This window comes from Elaeis guineensis, chromosome 3 (assembly GCF_000442705.2).
Source record: "Elaeis guineensis isolate ETL-2024a chromosome 3, EG11, whole genome shotgun sequence".
Classification (NCBI taxonomy): domain Eukaryota; kingdom Viridiplantae; phylum Streptophyta; class Magnoliopsida; order Arecales; family Arecaceae; genus Elaeis; species Elaeis guineensis.
Genome location: NC_025995.2, coordinates 88622817 through 88641867, shown reverse-complemented (window position 1 = coordinate 88641867; position 19051 = coordinate 88622817). Strand labels below are relative to the sequence as shown.

At 36.0% G+C, this 19051-nt stretch overlaps 1 protein-coding gene across 1 annotated transcript; it reads left to right on the top strand.

Annotated features, from left to right (window-relative positions):
* Nucleotides 1-9907: 9907 nt before the first annotated feature.
* On the top strand, nt 9908-18451 carry LOC105041836 (O-fucosyltransferase 35). Its single transcript, XM_010918883.4, has 9 exons — nt 9908-10562; nt 13262-13363; nt 13453-13525; nt 13651-13721; nt 13808-13896; nt 14000-14132; nt 14225-14457; nt 16538-17014; nt 17728-18451. The coding sequence occupies exons 1-9, from the start codon at nt 10083-10085 to the stop codon at nt 17930-17932; spliced, it is 1863 nt and encodes a 620-aa protein (XP_010917185.2). The 5' UTR covers nt 9908-10082; the 3' UTR covers nt 17933-18451.
* The last annotated feature ends 600 nt before the right edge of the window (nt 18452-19051 follow it).

Here is a 19051-nt window from a genome sequence, read left to right as displayed (position 1 = left end):
TTCCTTATGAAATGATTTAAGAATGAATTCATATCAAGAATTAGAATATTAAAATATTTGTGGATGAGATTCAAGTAAGAAACTATGAAGACTCAAGCAAGAAAAATTTCGAGGACGAAATTTCTTTTAGAGGGGAAGAATGTGATGGCCCGGCCCGAGTAAGAATCCCAGCCCAGAATCAGCCAAAGCCTAAACGAAAAAGAAAACAGAGGAGAAGACTCCCAAAGGGAGTCTTCTTCCTCCTCTCGCCGGCTCCCAATCGAAGTCGGAAAAGAGCTCCCTCCGGCTCTATTTAAGGAGGAGATCCCTCCTCTCTCCCTTCCACCAAAGACCTGGGATCCAGTCGGCGGCAATCACCGAAATATCCTCACGGAGATCCGTCCCTGTGCCCGTCTAATTGCTCATCGGAAAAGCCTCGCCGGCGTCGGAGGTAAGCCTCCTCCTCTTCCTCTCTTCTCTTCTTTCCTTCCCATGCCTGTGTGCACGCTCGCCGGCGACCGGAGTCGCTAGATTTTGTTACGGAAGAAACCTTTATTTTTGTCGTTTTTCTTTGATTTCCAACATCGGTGGTCATTGCCGACCACCGATTTGGCCCTCTTCTTGTCGTTGGGTCGCCCCCCTCCTGCCGACGGCTGCCCCACGCCGGTTGCACCGCCGGCCGGCCAGCCAACAGGGGATTGTGAGATCCCCTATTTCGGCCCAAAGGAACCAACGGGAAGAAGGAAGGAAAAGAAAAAGAAAAAGAAAAGAAGAAGAAGGAAAAGAAAAGAAAAAGAAGGAAAAGAAAAGAAAAAAAAGAAAAAAAGAAAAAAAAGAAAAAGAAGAAGAAAAATAATATAATAATTATAAATAGGATTTTCTCCTCTCTCTTCCGTGAAGAAAAAAAAAAGAAGAAAGAAAAGAAGAAAGAAAAATAAAATAAATTAATAAATAAATAATAATATAAATAATAAAATATGAGAAAAAGAGTTTCTCTCTCTTCTTTCAGCTTGAACTAGTATTTTCTCTCTCTAAAATTTAGATTTTCTCTCTACTTTCTCTCTCTAAAATCTTCTCTCTAGATTATTTCTCTCTCCTAAGATTTTTAGAATTTTAAGAAGAATGATGATGAATTTAAATGATCCTCGTGATGGATTTTTGATCTGTGATCGTCGGACGGTACACCGATATCCACTTTGATCAAATCAGGTATTTTTAGATTTTATTTCTCATGATTTTATTGAATTGTTCACATGATAATTTTAGCATTATTTGATCCGATCGATCGGATTTGTTGAATCATATTGTCTGAAGAATTCAAGATGAGTTTTCTCTCTCTAAAATTTTCTCTCTCTAAAATATTCTCTCTCTTGATTGATTCTCTCTCTAAAAAGGTTAGTGAATGAAGAAATTTTTTTTAATAGTCCTGATCTGATTCTAATGAAGAATCCTGATCCATGATTGTCGGGCAGTGTACTGGTACTTACCTTGATCAGATCTGATATTTATCAATTTAATTATCCATGATCTCGATTTAATCGTGATTTAATTATGTTGATTTCACCACTCGAGATATTGGACCAATCGTAATGTTGGATTGTGTCATCTGATCAATTCGAATTGTACCTCATGAATTCTCTCTCCTCTGATTTTCTTTCTCTACTTGATTTTATGAAATCGATGAAGAAACCTCGGTCCTATCACTTTGAATCCGATTTGATCTGATAGTCAAACTTTGGATCGTTTAGGTCCTAATTAGATTTTGATTAGATAAAATTAGATGATCGGACCCAATCTAAACCATTGAAATATGGTATTCGTATTCTTTCTAATTATTGAAATTGATTCTGTATAGGATTGTGGATGTTTGATCATGGGATATCGCGATATGATCTACGAACAGAATTTTTGAAAGAAAATTTATAGAATTATGTAGATTTATTGGAATGCGTTCGAGGTAAGTAGTGTTTACTTTTATTGAATTTATCTGATAAATTATAAATTCTGAATTAAATAAATTCATGGCATGCTTGTGATTGAAAATATTTATTGAAAATAATTATTGAAATTATTTATGATTGAAGTTATTTGTAGAAATTATTTATGATTGAAGTTATTTGTTGAAAAATTATTATGATGATGTATGATCATAAAGAATGATATGATTGATTTGACTCGAATATTATTTATTTATATTATTTTTGAAAATAATATATGAATTGGAAGATGATATGAATTTGACAATCTGACTATGTAAAGGACCCCGCCAATGGGGGCATATACGTTAGCAATTGATTGTCCTGAGGATTTATGTCGCGGACAGCGATGTCGCCAGCGAGACCGGCGACAAACCGCCAGCGAGACCAGCAGTTCCAAAGGACTTGGCTGCCAGATGATTCCAGCCTATCGCAAGCAGATACGCGGTATTATGACCCTGCCATAGGAAAAATGGTCATAGTCATGGTTGGTAAGAAGAACTTAAGAAATTGATGAATTTAAGATGATAAGCATAATTTGAAATTATGATGAATTGAAATTTTATATATGATTGATAGTATGATTATGATTTCATGAATTTATATATTAATTTTGTTGTTATCAGTAAACCGATATGTACAGTATTATTGTCTGATTTATTCAGTTAAAGGTATACACTGCTTACTGGGTTATTTAGCTCATGATGAGTTTTATATTTTTCTTTACAGATTCAAAAAATTAGCATGATGCGGGATTTCGGTTGGGAGAGCGATTAGAGATGGAGTTAGCTCATTTGATTTAGGATTTTCTCAGAATTGATTCAAGACTTTTATTTTAAGTGTTGACTTTATCAACAATTATTTTTCTTTTGGACACTGAGTTTTGATTTGTTATTTGAACTAAGGTTTGATTGTTAAAAATTGAAAAATTATTTAACTTTATGTGTCAGATATCATGATGAAATGCCTTGCATGCTTATGGGAAAAGTTTTCTATGAGTATGCGGTGGTTGCCATGATCCTCGATTCACAATCTCGGATCGGAGATGTGATAGAAATTGTGTCAGGTCTTTGCATTAACTGAATTATTCTTATTGTTAGGCCTCTCCTTTTCGAGCAAGCAACAATTGGGAGGACACAGAAAAAAGAGTTCATGAAAAAGGTTGAACAAGGAAGAAAAGTAGAACACATGCAACTGAAGTCCTCGAAACAATCCCATTCTAAGTAGTGTTTCTTCGATTACAGCGTGGATTCTATCCTTTTTTTAGTTGATCAACTTTTTTTTCTCTTTTAACCGCTCTACTGATTTTCGAGTCTTCTTCAACCAGTGCTATCTCATCTGTGTTTATGTACCTCCACACCCTTATGACCATTCCCTGTGGAGATATTCTGCAGTGATATGAACAGGTAGCTGCAAGTAAGGCACTCATTTGGTGTTTCAATCTCTTGGATACAGACAGTGTTACGAAGTTGTCATGTTCTCGTGGGGATCTTCTCATTGTCGATTTGGAACAGCCACCTGTGAGCAACCTAAGAATCTTGAACAGTTGTTCTTATTGTTCTTTTTCTCAATGCCTGTACTAATTGACATGAGAAGTGCAAGGCTTCAATAGAACTTGTCGAACATGTTAATAGTAAGGAGCTTGGCCATAGAAAGCTCCTAACAGAAGCCTCAAGTCCTGGCTGACTTGGTCCAAACAATCAGTGGGCTAGTTCACTGAATGCAGGAATCTCATACTTCTCGCCAAACCTCTTGATTTGGATACAACCATCAATTTGGTGTCTGGACATTTGCATCAATCACACTCATGATTAGCTCTTCATTGTGGATCATGGCCCATTTGTCATTAGGTGTAATTGGCTCCATCTGTTAGGCATATTTTCCTACAGACAAAGCTGTCAACAGGTTTCCTTTGGATACCATGGGCCACCATTTGCTTGACTTCACTGATTCCCCATCTCTTCTTTTTCTTTTTTGGGAGCTATGATATAGCTTTCATGGACCATTCACAAAAGCCAAAATAACAACTGTCTTCTGAAGCAACTATGGCCCCTTGCTGGTCTTGATGGAGACTGGAAGGGTGTTTCTTTAATTTATGTGAGGCTTTTCCTTCATTTTTTGGTGATGATAGGCACTTGGGCTTGCATTAGTGCTCATGCATGTAAACTTGTTCCAATTGGTGACTCTTGGTTGTCTAATTGATGGATCTTTCTAGTGGATGGTGTCCCACAAGCCAGAATTTATTTTATGTATGCTTTAAAAAATTGGTGGGTGACTGGAACGTCAAGCATTTATCTTTCAATTTACATTGCTACAATTTTCTAACTACTAAATGCATCCATAACTCCCAAGTCATCTCTTTCTCAACTACTCACTTGCAAAAATAACCTCTCAGTGGTGGAGCCATCTCGTCTTGTTGGATGACTTCTTTTTATTTTAGCAGTGACAGGAACAACCGGTACCATACCATATACTTGGAACTGGCTCTACCGACTTGGGTCACTCTTGATTCCTGGCAGAGCTCAATGGTTCAGCAAAAGTGGATATAGAGAACTTATGACTATGAATTTTATGATCTAACTTCTACACTGATGTATTGCTAATCCAAGTGCAAGTATATTCTAACATGGAATATACCTCCTCTGCTCTTTCTTGTTACTGCCAGGTGGTCACCTTTATGACGCTAAGGGAGGTAGCTTTCTGATTATTAGAACTAATAGGGAAATGCTTTCTTTAAAAAAAAGAAAAAAGAAAAAAAAGGGATTAGAATCACAGTTGGTCAAAAACATGTTCTAATGTGTATGACTAGCGTGACCAAGTTTGCTTCTGAACCTCTCAAGGTTAAAAGCACCTCGAGTAATAAAGTATTGGTACAACAAACATTGGTAAGGGAGAAGAATGTTTCAAGTCCGAAGCAGAACAATAGTTTTATTATATGGTCTTTCCTTCTAACTACTTTGATAATATCATATGTTTAACCAGTCTAACATCAATGCGATCATGCGCATGTATTGACTTTTTCCTGTTCTTTTTTGCATATGAAAATTGAAGGGCATGGTCTAACACATAACACATGCAAGCATGTAGATGTCACCTTCCATTTTTCAGATATTAACTCTCACCATCATGCATGTGCTGTGGAAAAGTGTTTCCAACTACCAAGTCTTATTTGCGACCATGTCAAACTTGGATGTTGGCAAATGTTTGCAACATAAGCTTGGTTTTGGTGTTTCCAAAGATTATAGGTTCATAAATGGAGGGTCACACTTTGCACCAAGCATTGTTTAAAAAATATAGAGCAATCTCATCTCAGGTTCATGCATCGATCGAAGAGGGTTGGTTCTCCAACAATGATATATTGCATGATAGAAAGCTTAATTAGCATGGTGTGCAGATTGTGTCTTTCTTGTGAAAAAAAGTGATGAATTTTCTTTTGCAATGCTAACCATTGGATCTCATTTTGCACAGGTCTCAATGCACACAAATATTTCTTCAAACTTGCGTACATACATTTCAAAGTAGCTATTGTGCCATCCAACGATTGCATCATAAAAGGAGGTGAATCATTCTTCCACACAAAAGATTCATCCCAAATCCAATAGCATGTTTAATTCACAAAAAAATAGGGGGAAGATAGACAACATATATCATAATCAACATTTTAACCCTGTCCTACTATTGGGAGCTTAGCTACAAATGATTTTTTTCTTAAATATAAACTTACTTTGATAAATTATAAGTGACTGTCAAACTTATATCAATTTGTTGAAAATAACACTAAAAGAATGATAGATCCAAAATACTGTCATTTGGCCTATCCAAAAGTATCATCATGAAAGGATAAGAACAACAATCTCTCTCTCTCTCTCTGCTTTATTAAACTTTTCCTCTCCTCCTTCCTCCTCTTCTTCTTCTTCTTCTTCTTTTTTTTTTTTTTTTTTTTGAGGCCCCTCCTATTATATTATTTCCGTAACAAAATAATGGTGACTTTGCGACCATTCTTTTGAAAAGTAAAAAGCAATGACTGGTGTCAATGAGAGTAAACCAACTGCAAATGTAACTAACTATATTTTCAAATATAATAAAATATGTTACTTACAATCATTAACAGCCAAGTTTTTTTTTTTTTTTCTGGTCATGGGTTTTAAACAAAGTTAAAGAGAGCGAGAGAGAGGGGGGGAGAGAGACAGAGAGGGGGAGAGAACGCGTCCCTCCGCCGCGTAACGAGAACCAGTCGGTGCTACTTCATAACAAAATGACAATTTTACCCTTATCTTTGAACCCTAAATGATTTCTTTCTTCAAATACATTGTAATGCTTACAAAAAAAAAAAAAAGAAAAGAAAAAAACTGATATATATAATTTTAACAACTGCTTTTCTTGAAACATTGCTTTTATAAAATCGCAACAGTTATTACAACTTACAACATTTTTACAGGCCCTCCTTGATATTATACACATAAATTTTCAGTTTAGCAGTCATTATTGTATGAGAATGATTATTATTATTTAATACTTTTCTTGTTAGACTGACTTAAATTATACATTTAAAATTAGTTGTTCCATAAAAAATATATTTTAAATTAAAATTCAATTCCATCCACCAAAAAAGTACACCATTCTGTATACTTCAAGAATATAATATCAACCTTATTTTTGAAAAGTCTGTATTATTTTCACTATAATGGTTAATAAAGGCTTTTCTAATAATAAAAATTTTATTTTGAAATAACTAGTCATAGGCTTGTTAAGGCAAAGCAGACGTGTGCCAGTTGAACGGCAAGTGGTAAGTCCGTGATTGTCTCAAACTTGTAGGGAGAGTTTTGTCCTCTCGCAGGTCAAACTTGGCAGGCGTCGGACATCCTCTTTATTTTAATTTTAACAAAATACACGCTGGAGATCTCTCTTTCCAGCTCTCTCTCCATATTGCCACGGGCACGAGCCAGAATAGTTAATCCAAAAGATGGAGGCAAAATGACCTTTGCGTTCCCACAAATTACGGGCATGTCCATGTGCCCCTTTTACGCACCCCCGAGAGGGGCTTGAGCTGTATACGTGCTTTATGAGACAAGGGCACATGCAGGGCCTACCCTAAACATGCATTTGTGTAAGCTTAATGATAAGGGCACATCACTCTAGCTAGGGCTAGGAGTAGAGATCCGGGATTTAACTAGAGAAGACTAGTCTCCCATATTAAGGAGGGCTTATAAGGTCCATCCCCTTGCAAGTACCCTGCAAACTACTAGCTAAGGAAGATTAGACATCTCCAATTCAAGCATACATAGGATGAAGAGGATCTGAAATATAGATCTAATACTGGTTTTTGTCAAGGTGGATGTGATTATAGATGAGTGTAGTGTGCTTACTAATGGTTGTTAGACATGCTGATTTCGTATGAAGGAATGTTAGCATGTAGTGTTTATAGGTTGATTTGGAACAAAAATGCAACATTGTGTCCGATGGTGTTAGGATTGTTGTTTTTGGATAAAGATCGTGAAATGCTTTGCATTAATATGTAATAAGTACATTCCAACTTATTTTGTTGATATTGAGAAGATAATAAAAGAATAAGGGCTTCTAAAGATCATGCAATATAATTGCACTTTAAAGTAAATATTTTTTATTTGTCTATCTTTTGGTCCATGTTCAATGTGGATAATGGTAACCTTTTTGCCTTTAGCAATGTTTTCAGAATCTTCTACTTAGTTACTTGCACATAGATTTTGATTTGCATGCCACAGTGAATAGCCCAAGAGCCCATCTAGTTGAGATTAAGGCCGGCAAATGAGCAAGATGTTCTTGAGCTAATTAGGATTCTATACAAAATTTGGTTCTCTTGGTTAATAAACTATGGAACTAAAATCAGACCATGCTCATTTGAGCTCTCACGAATTAGCTTGAAATATTAATATAATAATAATAGTAATATGATTATTTAATAATCATTCATTATTATTGGTATTGATTATGTAAAGTAGAAATTTATTGTCTATTTTTTCTGTATAAATATAAATAGATTTTTACTAGATTAAATAAAAGATTAGATAGCTTCGATATTTACATAAACAATAAAAATGGTTGAGGCAAGCTAAGAAGTTAAGAAGATTGATAGCAACATGAAAAGAGATGTTGTAGGCATTCCTTAATATAAACTTTTGTATGTGTTTTTTTTCTAATGTTTCATTATTTTTTTTTGATCATGATAGGAGTTTATAATTTTTTTTAATATTAATAAGAAATAACTCAATAATATGATTTGGAAACTTGATAGAGTTACTGGTCAAAGTTTATTGTAAACATACTAATTTTTGGCATAGCTTGAAAGTCTTCCTTGAGTATGCCTATAATTTAGCACAACATTGTAGAAAAGGGATCACCCTGTCGTTTCTTCCGATTCTTTTTGTTTTAAAATTTTATAATTTTTTTTAATAAAATTTTTTTTAGAAATTTATTTTTTTTTATTTTTAAACTAAATAAGTATATAATTTTTTCTAGCGCCTCCTACCATACAAGAAGAAATGATCACTTTTCACATATCAGATTTGCACAATAATAAATAACTTCGGTAGAATTTGATACATGCCCAACATCCATCATAAATGCAATGTTATTTCTACTAAGTGAGCTAAAAAGAAACAACATAAATTTCATCACGAGTAGATATAGACTAAAGTGTTTCAATTTTTTTTTTCTAAAATTTTAGAATGATGCATGAGAATGTTACGATTTTGTCCACTACTGTTGTACTTTTTTATTTACTTATCTATTTTAAGGCCAGGGGACAGTCCCACCCATAAATACTTGGGCTGGCGACTGGAACCCGAGATTTTCACTCAATGAAAATTGTCACTCATATTTGACATGAAATCTCAAAAATTAACAACACTTAAAAGCTTGAATCGTAGAAGCCCCATATGTAAGTAGGGTATGACTGCTGACATAACACTAGGGTAATATTATGCATAACTTCAATATGTGATAAAAATAATATATTTGGTTGCCAGTCGATTTAGAAGCACTAGTGACTTCATAATTTGGAGAGGAGTGGAAAATTTTGTTAGCATTTTGACTTAAGATGGATTTAAGTGGCAATTTGGTTGGTGTGTTAAGTTCTTATAGCGAAGGTCAGGAGATGCATTCTTTAGACTCAATCAAGCACTAGTCGCAATGCATGTCACCCATCAGAGCCATTACTTTTGCCATGTCATACTCGGACAAGTTAAGGTTGAGACATCCATGAAAGACTTGACTTGGTTTAGGGTAGACCATGGTCAATAAGTCTTTTTAATTGACCACTGCTTACATCAAATAAAAAGAACCATTATTCTTAGGTGAAAGAGTCGTGTTTGGGAGTTTAATTTAAACTTGAAAACTATTTGATTTTATAATACGGATGAGTTTGATTAGCACATTGTATTCCATTTTGGCAGGATTCATAGTATATACTTACCAAAATATATAAAAGAGAGAAAACAGGAAGAGCTTGTAACAAGTAATAGGTTATGTTGTGGAATGGATTCATAGTTCATGATCCGAATGAACAAACGTAGAAATAAAGGATCAAGATGTGACCCCACATGATAATGCTTGGACCAATTTCCTATTCACAATAATTACCATGCCACTAATACATATATCTCCTTTGGCTTGATTTATTTTGGAATTCAAGAAGTCACATTTTTTGGGACTTGCCATCTATCACTTAGATGTGTTGACAAATATGTGATGCACAAAGATTTCTAAAGAGATATTTTATACCGACAACATGTATCTAATAAAGTATATACTATAGATTGCGTTGGTAATAATAGAAATAGGAATGCGACGCATCAAATTCTTGCACCAAGTAACGAATGAATCCAGACATCCAATGGGATTAATATGGAATTGCCGGAGGGCCATTCCAATCATGATATTGGATCAAAATGGCAACCGCGTAATTATCAGCTCCCTTCTGGCCATTTCTGACCCCCGCAACCCCCAGCATCTTCCTAAAACCTTCCCTCCTGTTGGCAGTGGCGAGCTTGGCGAGCTCCATTAATGGCGAATTCTATTCCTCCCCTCCTTAAAGAACCAAACTGAAATCCTAACCCTAGATCCCTCTCTCTCTCTATCTCTCTCTTTGTGATGGGATATCAACAGCACCACCACGGCGGCAATAACAACTCCAGCGGCGATGGCGTCTCCCACCACCAGCGAGTCAACAGCCCGCGGTATGCCGGGTCGATGACGCGGAGGGCGCACTCCTTCAAGCGAGGCGGGAACGGGGAGATCGAACTTCAGATCAACTCACCGAGGTCGCCAGGCGAGAACCCCGGGAGCCCCGCCGGGGAGGGGGCGGAGCTGCCGGCGGCGGTGGAGAGGTGGCAGGGTGGCGGCCACCTGCACCACAATCAGAACGTCCGTTTGGGCGTGCCACTGCTGGGGAAGGGGCTATTCAAGAAGCACCCTGGCGGTGCGGCGGAGCTAGGGTTCCGGGAGAGCAGGAGGATCAAGAACCTACTGTTCTTTGCGTTCTGTAGCGCGTGCTTTCTGCTTGGGATTGTGAAGATCTGCGCTGGTGGTTGGCTTGGGCTTCCAGGGATCAAAAAAAGCGGGCGTTATCAGGTCAGGCCTCATTCTTAGAAGCAATCTACTGTTTTCAGTTATTGTTCACACGGTGATGCTCATAATTTTGGATTGGGCGGAAGATTAGCTTTTGATTGTTCGACGAGATTCCACTTCTTTTTCTCCTAATAATGAAATTTTGGGCGCAAATTCTTGGTTTTGTTCTACTTTTCTTCTTTGTATCACGTTTTTCATTTTTATTTTCCCCTGTTTCACAAGTGAAAATGGGAAAACTTGATCCTGCTTTTGTTGTCATTTAATATTTAGAAGGTTTTATGAACTGGGTAGTGAGATAACTTATCTAGCTATTTGTTTAATATTTTCAATATTAAACATTTAATGTTGGATAATTTCACTATTTTCTTGTAATTTTTTAGCCATCTACATGACTGGCAAAATGAATTCATATTATATTATCTCAACGTTATTGGAGGTCAAGCCACTGGCTTCATCGTCGGAAATTGGGATAGGCACTGCTCTAAGAAAGCTCTTCAAGATCTGGGCCTTGATCAGTGCAGGTGATATATTTTGTTGCTTGGAACAAAAAGGCAGCAAATCTGAACAGTATGATTGTTTGACTTTTTTGGTTGTGGTATCTTCTTAAAACATTAGATCATGTGTTCTTAATGTATGGTATGTTCACTGTCAAGTGACTGTCAAGTGACTGGACCAAAATAGAAACTACCATCATGAAAAATTGAAAATCATGTGGACTAAAAATTAGATGGCTGGCTTTGGCGCAACAGTAAGGTTGCTCTGTTGTGGCCTGGGTATTATGGGCCCGAAACATGGAAATAGCCTATCATCGTGCGAGGATAAGGTTTCATGTATCTGACCCTGTGGGAACATTTGCATCGAGACACCCTTTTACATGGACCTTGAAAACATGGCACTTCTTTGAAATTTGTGAATTCCATTTTGAAACTTATGATTTCAAGGTAAATATGATTTTGTAAGTCAAAGTTTTAATGGAAGGCCCGGACAAGAAGATATTGATGCACTCTGACAGTTCCAAGGGATTCCGATTCTCTTTCTACATCTTGATCAAAGCTGAGGGATGGTATATTGAATTTTTCTCTTGGAATTTGAGGAATCAAAACTGATATTTTTAAGTGAAATATAAAATAATGTTTGATGTTGTGTTGGTCAATTAACTTTCTTTGTTCAAGAAAAAAGAAAATGGAAGCATAGTTTGGTTGTAATAACATGAATAATGAGCATGGAAGGCTTGAGGTCAGATGTCTGATCAGAATCTAGTTTTTTCTTTTTCTCGAGAATAATAACTTATTTTGGTTGGTACAAAAACCTAAATCTTAGGTGCCTTTTTTGGGTTGAGTGAAATCAATGTTTTAGAAGACCTAGGTGATAAATAGGTGGCTAGGGCCTGCCTAGCACTTCTAAGTGGATGCCTATACAGACAAGTGCCCAACTGTCAACAAATGCATGCAAAAAAGAAAAGAATACTAAGAGAGATATAAAAATAGTTATAATCTAGAAAATGAAACATATCATATCAAATGAGATGTATCAAGTCAATGCAAAGTACCAACTTGGCAACAACGGGTGATAATTCATAACCAATCTGATCCTCCATACTCAAAAATGATGCAAAATTAGGGAGCATATATATTTCAAGTTCAATGCCATGTCCATATCCGCTGGGTATCAAATATTGATACTCATAGGATACGTTTAGGATACATATATGATATTTGTAATAAGTATCCTCTTTTTCATCATAAAAAAACACTTCTGTTAATTTTCAGATACACTCAAGATAGTTATTGACCTCAGAGAATCAGGCAGAGGGATTTTTCTTAATTTTTTTATTTCTTTTTTACGAATGTTAACCTTTTAATAATGAATGGTTTATTTTGGAGGTTATGGTGTTAACATATTATTGTATGGACTATGGAATATAGGTTGGGGTATTTGAATTTGAATGATGAATGCATGATGAGTTTGTGGAAGTTAATGCTATTGCACAAAGTATGGACAATACTGTTTCATAGCTCCATATGTTTTGGAGATACTATTTGATTTTTATTGATAAAAATACATGTACTTTCATTTCTGTATCCTAGTCATGCCATATCCTATGTTTTAAGATTCTCTATATTAGCATATCCATACATGGTATTCATGTCCATGCTTCATAGATGCAATACATTAAGGTAAGAGCCTTTGGCAGCTGCCTCAGTGGCCATATTTTAAAGATTGAATGAAATTGCTAAGTGGATACTTTGGCAAGAAAAGGTAACCTACAAACCTTCAAAGCCCATGCCTTGTCTTGTAGCCTAAAAGCTTGAGTTGTTTGATGACAAAAGTGATATTATAAATTTATAATGTTACCTATCAACTTCTTCTAGCCATTGGTCTGCTTTAGTGGAAAAGCCTAAGTTGTTTGATGACAGAACTAGTACTATGATGCTTTTTATCAGCTTCTTCCAATTGTTGTCATTGAAGCATGTTGAATTTGCTGAAGTTCTTGTCTGACATTGTTGCTTCTTGACATCTCATTTCTTCTGTATTTGCAAATTTTATCCCACTTCTCTTTGTCAACACTTCTTTTTTTCAGATTTATGCCCTTCTTTGTGTGTAGCTTGGAGAACATTTAAATGTTTATATTGAATAGAATAATTAGTAGATATAATCTGCTAAAAATGCTCTCATTTATAATCTAGCCTTATGTTTGCTAGGATCAATCTAGCAGTCAATCTACTGGTCATAGAAGTGATGGTGAGAGAACGCTTATGACCGTATCATCAAGCAAGGGTGGAAGTCGAAATATTGTAGTTGAGGCAAGTCATTATTTTTCATCGATTATAATTCCTGAAAAACCTTCAAGTCTTTGATTGATTTGGTAACAAAAAATAATGCTTTCACACAGTACTCAAGCATTTGGGCCAAGCCAAACAGTGAAAATTTTACACAGTGCATTGACCATTCAGGTCGTCCCAAAAGTAAGCTACCCAATTGGATCTCTTACATTTCTCATGTTTTCTGCTGAACACTAAGATTCTTTACTTGTTTATGTTTTACCTGTTCATTCTTTTATCAACATGATACATTCCTCCTGGTTTTGCAGAGTTGGATGCCAAGACAAATGGTTACATCCTCATCAATGCAAATGGGGGTTTGAATCAGATGAGATTCGGGGTCTGCTTACTGTTTTCCAGCTTCCACTAGTTTTCTGTTGAGATTTTATGGCACAAGACCCTAATGAATTATATTTTGGAATGCAGATCTGCGATATGGTAGCTGTGGCTAAGATTATGAAGGCAACTCTTGTTCTTCCTTCACTTGACCATAACTCCTATTGGGCAGATGACAGGTATTTTGGAAAGAAAAATTGCAATTGTGTCAGTCATTTTTATATATTGCAGAGATTCTTGTTAAATGAAAGACTTTTAAAGTATTCCTGCCTGGTATCGCAGTGGCTTCAAGGATCTCTTTGATTGGAGGCATTTCATAAAGACCTTGAAGGATGATATTCATATACTTGAAACATTGCCTGCTGCTTATGCAGAAATGGAACCTTTAGTGAAGACTCCAATATCTTGGTCTAAGGTTAAGATCGAATATCAAGCAGAACATGAATTATCGATTTCTTGATTATTTGAACTGGACTCTCCCTGACTAATTCAGTTGTTCTGCTGCAGGCTAATTATTATAAAGCAGATATTCTCCCACTTCTGAAACAACACAAAGTTATATACTTTACTCATACAGATTCCCGACTTGCAAACAATGGGCTTCCTGGTTCTATCCAGAAACTGAGGTGCCGTGCAAATTACAGAGCATTAAAATATTCATCAGCAATTGAAGAACTAGGGGCGACATTAATTTCAAGGATGCGTGAAGGTGGAAGTCCGTATCTTGCTCTCCACTTAAGGCAAGTTTTAATGTAGTTTCGTGCACTCTGCAATTTTTTTGTGCTCAAATCCCTAAGTTTTCATTTTGTCCCCATGTTGCTTACCCTTTAAGCCGGGCTTTTCTGCAGTGCAAGCTTTCGTTCTTCCTAATATTCAGTTAGATACTTTGAATTAGCAAGTCTTCTATTGATGCAATTTGTTCGCAATGCCTTTATTGCACAGATTAGTTTGTTAAGTTCTAAACTTATTCATAATTATAGATTCAATACTCTGCAAAACTATCTCACCAGTCATCCTTTGGCACCAACAAATCTTTCTATGTCAACCCCCACTGTCCCACTCCCCCCTCCAAAAAAATAACAAAATTATAATACTTGACCTGTTTACGTTAGTTCATTCTGAAATGCATACCCTGATCCTTCATTCCTCACTTTTAACCTTTTGCTTGAAGGTTCTCAGCTTTTTCAAAGGTGTTTCTTTGCCCATTGCCCTCTAACATCTCAAGAGCACATAGGGACCATTTTCCAGAATTTCTTGTGGTTGAACCTGTTTTTCAAACTTGAAAATTCTTTCACGATTTCCTTCTAGGATGTGATATTGCACAATTTTTCGCACATATTCCTTATTTAGGCATTAATGTTTATAGAAATTAGTGACCATTCCTTATAAGCATTAGCTGAGGTTGAAAAGTTTCTGACCAATGCTCGTCAGCCATAATTTTGTTCTCCAATTCTGTTCTCTATGAGACCTACTCATCTATCGCTTCACTTCACTTTCTACAGTGACCTGACCTCACCTATCTATATCTTTCACTTTGTATCCTTTCCCTTGTGTATGTTACAGTCTCCTGGGATATTCTAGGTCAGCTCTTACATTTTGGCGCTCATTGTTTTACTTTATTTTTGCTCTCAGGGCCCTGAACTTTTAAGATATCTTTTTGATATTTATTTATTTACTTTGCTTCATCCCTTCTGCTGCAGCTTAACTTTTCCAGCTAAGTTATTGTTTTAAAATTGTAGTTTGCATTTAAACTAAGATCTTCAGCTCCAACAGTGACTAATTTTTTTTTCTCCAATGAAGATAGACTTCAATTGTCCTCTAGCCCTTAATTCCATATCTGCTATGATTTATTTGGATCCAAGATGTTATCTACCACAAGTATATATTAGTCATCACTTATGAAAAACAGCAGATATTTAGCAATTGTAGCATCTTGCTCTGTTATGTTCTCAAGGAAATATTGTTTTAATCATTTGAAATAGTTAGTAGCTAAAATGATACATTGATTTGGTCCTTGGAAACCTGTAGTAGTAAATCATAACCATCAAGCTGGGTCCCAAATTTTTGGGTTCAACGTTATAAAACTTTTCTTTGCTAATGTTTCCTATTAAGGGTTACATCATTGTCAAAAGTGAGCTTTTCATAATCGTTTCTCGCAAGTTCTATCCCTGTTATCTTGTTAAGTCTTTTTCCCCTCTTTCTTGACCCTTCAAAACAAAATCAATCCCTTGTTGAGTAGCTTGCTTAGATAATTATTGCAGATGCTGCCATCTTCTTTGTTTCAGTATTGGTTTGTCCCAAATTGCTACAATCCTTGCACTTAGTTTAATGTAATCACTCTTATCCTGGTTCTACCATTCCCGATCTACCGCTTATCCATGCTCATCATACGTGCTTGTGTGGCAAAATGTTCTTCAACAATAAGGTCATGTTTAAGCAACCAATGTTCGGTGGAACAGATTATTCCCAGGACGTTTTCTTCATTATCATGTGGTACAACTTATAGTTTACATAATTTCATGCTATAAATTTATTGTTAAATGTTTACATGACAGCGCCATATCATTTACGTAACGTGCTGCTTCAGGGTATTTATTATTTTATATTTTTCTTGTTTGTTGACAATTTCTGACCTTTAAGTCCTGTGGTGCCATCACTACAGAAACATGATAAGCCTGGATGCCAGTAGTTTTCATGGTTAGAATTCATTTAGGAATCAAACAATCTTCTTGGAAAAGGTCGATAGTTTAATCTTCTTTTTGGTTTTTGGTACATAATCATATTCTTTTGTTCTGATAAGTGTTTTTTCACCTTTTGCAGGTATGAGAAGGACATGTTGGCATTTACAGGTTGTAGTCATAATTTGACAACTGAAGAAGAGGAGGAGCTTCGTCAAATGCGTTATGAAGTAAGCCACTGGAAAGAGAAGGAGATCAATGGAACTGAGAGAAGGAAGCTGGGTGGTTGCCCTCTGACACCCAGAGAAACTTCTCTTCTTCTTAAAGGACTAGGGTTCCCATTGAACACAAGAATATACCTGGTGGCTGGTGAAGCTTATGGAAATGGTAGCATGAAGTATCTGTTAGATGATTTTCCGAACATTTACTCCCATTCAACTCTTTCTACTGAAGAGGAACTTGGACCCTTCAGAAATCACCAAAACATGCTTGCTGGTTTGGACTATGTTGTTGCTCTTCAGAGTGATGTTTTTGTTTACACTTACGATGGAAATATGGCAAAGGCTGTTCAGGGCCACAGGCGCTTCGAGAACTTCAGAAAAACCATCAACCCAGATAGGTAATTCATCAACTTATCCCCCTCTTTTCACTTTGTGAAATTGAAAATGCATAGGTGAGAAAAAAGTTGTTCTGCAATGTCATTATGCTTCATTTGTTTGGCATATTATTGAAATACCTGGTGTAGATATGATATTGAAGTGTGATGGTCATGTTTGATTTTGGGAATTGTGTTTTCGTCAATTCTCACCTTTGGAATTGCACCCCTCTCTGGAGTATCGTGAATTTCTATTTTTAAATTGTCATGATAAATTTTTGATGATGCCTGATATATACCTCAGTTCACACCTTTAACTGAGGTAATTATTACCGATTGATGGAATTGAACAGTAACACTTAAATAGTTACACAAATTCTTCCACACTCGGATAGAATCGCTTCTATCATAAAAATGAGTCATGTGTCTTATAACAAACTTTACATTACCATATGCTGGAACCCTTATTGGATCGATCTTTTTGTAGAGCTGTTGTGTTCTTGATGTGCATGTTTAACATCTTTAAAAAGGTTGCTACAATTACAAAGGTCCTTCTATTACTTAATTACTGAAATTTGTCAGTTCCTCTGGTTGAACTTTTTAATGGACTGATAATTGTAGAATTCTTCAATCATATCGATCCAATAGTTTCCTCTGTATTTCCATCTGCTTGTTACCCCCGTTTATTTGTTGATAAAAATAGGCTGCATTATCTGAAAGCTGTGCTCTTTATGCAGGTTGAATTTTGTGAAACTGATTGATGACTTTGATGAAGGAAAGATCTCTTGGAAGAAATTCAGCTCTAAAGTGAAGAAACTGCACAAAGATCGAATTGGAGCTCCATATTTGAGGGAGCCTGGAGAAATTCCGAAGCTGGAAGAGAGCTTCTATGCGAACCCTCTGCCCGGTTGTATATGCGAAAAACAGCAGAGCAGCAGATAAAAGAATAATTTTTATACATTTTATCGTTTCATTGATGTACATTGGTGCATCAAACACTTCGGGGAGGAAAAAATTCTCATAACTACTGCTGGGGCTACTATCAGATGAAAGCCAAACTTACATTCACTACTTGGTAGAAACTACAATTATTGATCCAGCATATACTGTTTCTGGTAAAGGCGCAAGATTGGAGTTTTGTAGAGCCTGTACAGTGACAAAATCATATAGGGTTACTTTGGGCTGGTCAGCTACAGGATCACAAGTATCAAAAATTTGCATGGATACGACAGAATGCAACATTGTGGAGCATGCGGCAATTCTCTTTCCGGATTTTGCTATTCTTCTCACCCTGCTTCATTCTAATTGTGATGTTGTGCACTATGATTTCTTTCCTTTACCCTTTTTTATTATTTTCTTTATGTAAAACGAAACAGATCTGGCATCAAGTCACTGCCTGAAAAAATTCATTCATATGACACAGCCAATAATAATTCATTGCAGAAAATTTTTCTTTGCTGATTTTACCACCTATAGAAGGTTGGACTGTCAGTTTGCGATATGTATCCCCACATTGCTTGATTATTTTGCCATTGTAAAGCATTACGATAATTTTGAAATTGATACACAAATATGTAGTTGATTCATGCAATGTGATGTTATTCTTTCCCTTTATCCTTCCCAATCATTTCTTCCCTTGGCAAATGCATCTCATGGTTTAATTAGTTATATCATTAAAACAAGGAATTGCTAATTCCAGATAGTTGATTATTATGATTTTTCTTTCTTTCTTTCTTCTTCTTCTTCTACTTTTTTTTTTTTTGATATAACTGAAGGAACTTTTACACTTCGTGGATGGCGAGGGTTAAGGACAGATGAACAAATTCTTTGCATTGGTTTGCCTGGCAACTGTTTCTTCTTATGAGTTTGAGAAAAGAAAAAACATGAAAACTAGGGAATGTGATAATCTGTTTGAACTATGAAGGATTATGTCTGTTTGGTGGCATCCAATAAAATTGGAAATATGAAGGACTGTATGTTCTTTATTGTCCAATTTTTTTGAAGTTGAAAAGCATTTTGGAACAAAAGCTGTCATTGTGCTCAACAGTAAAAATCTGTTGC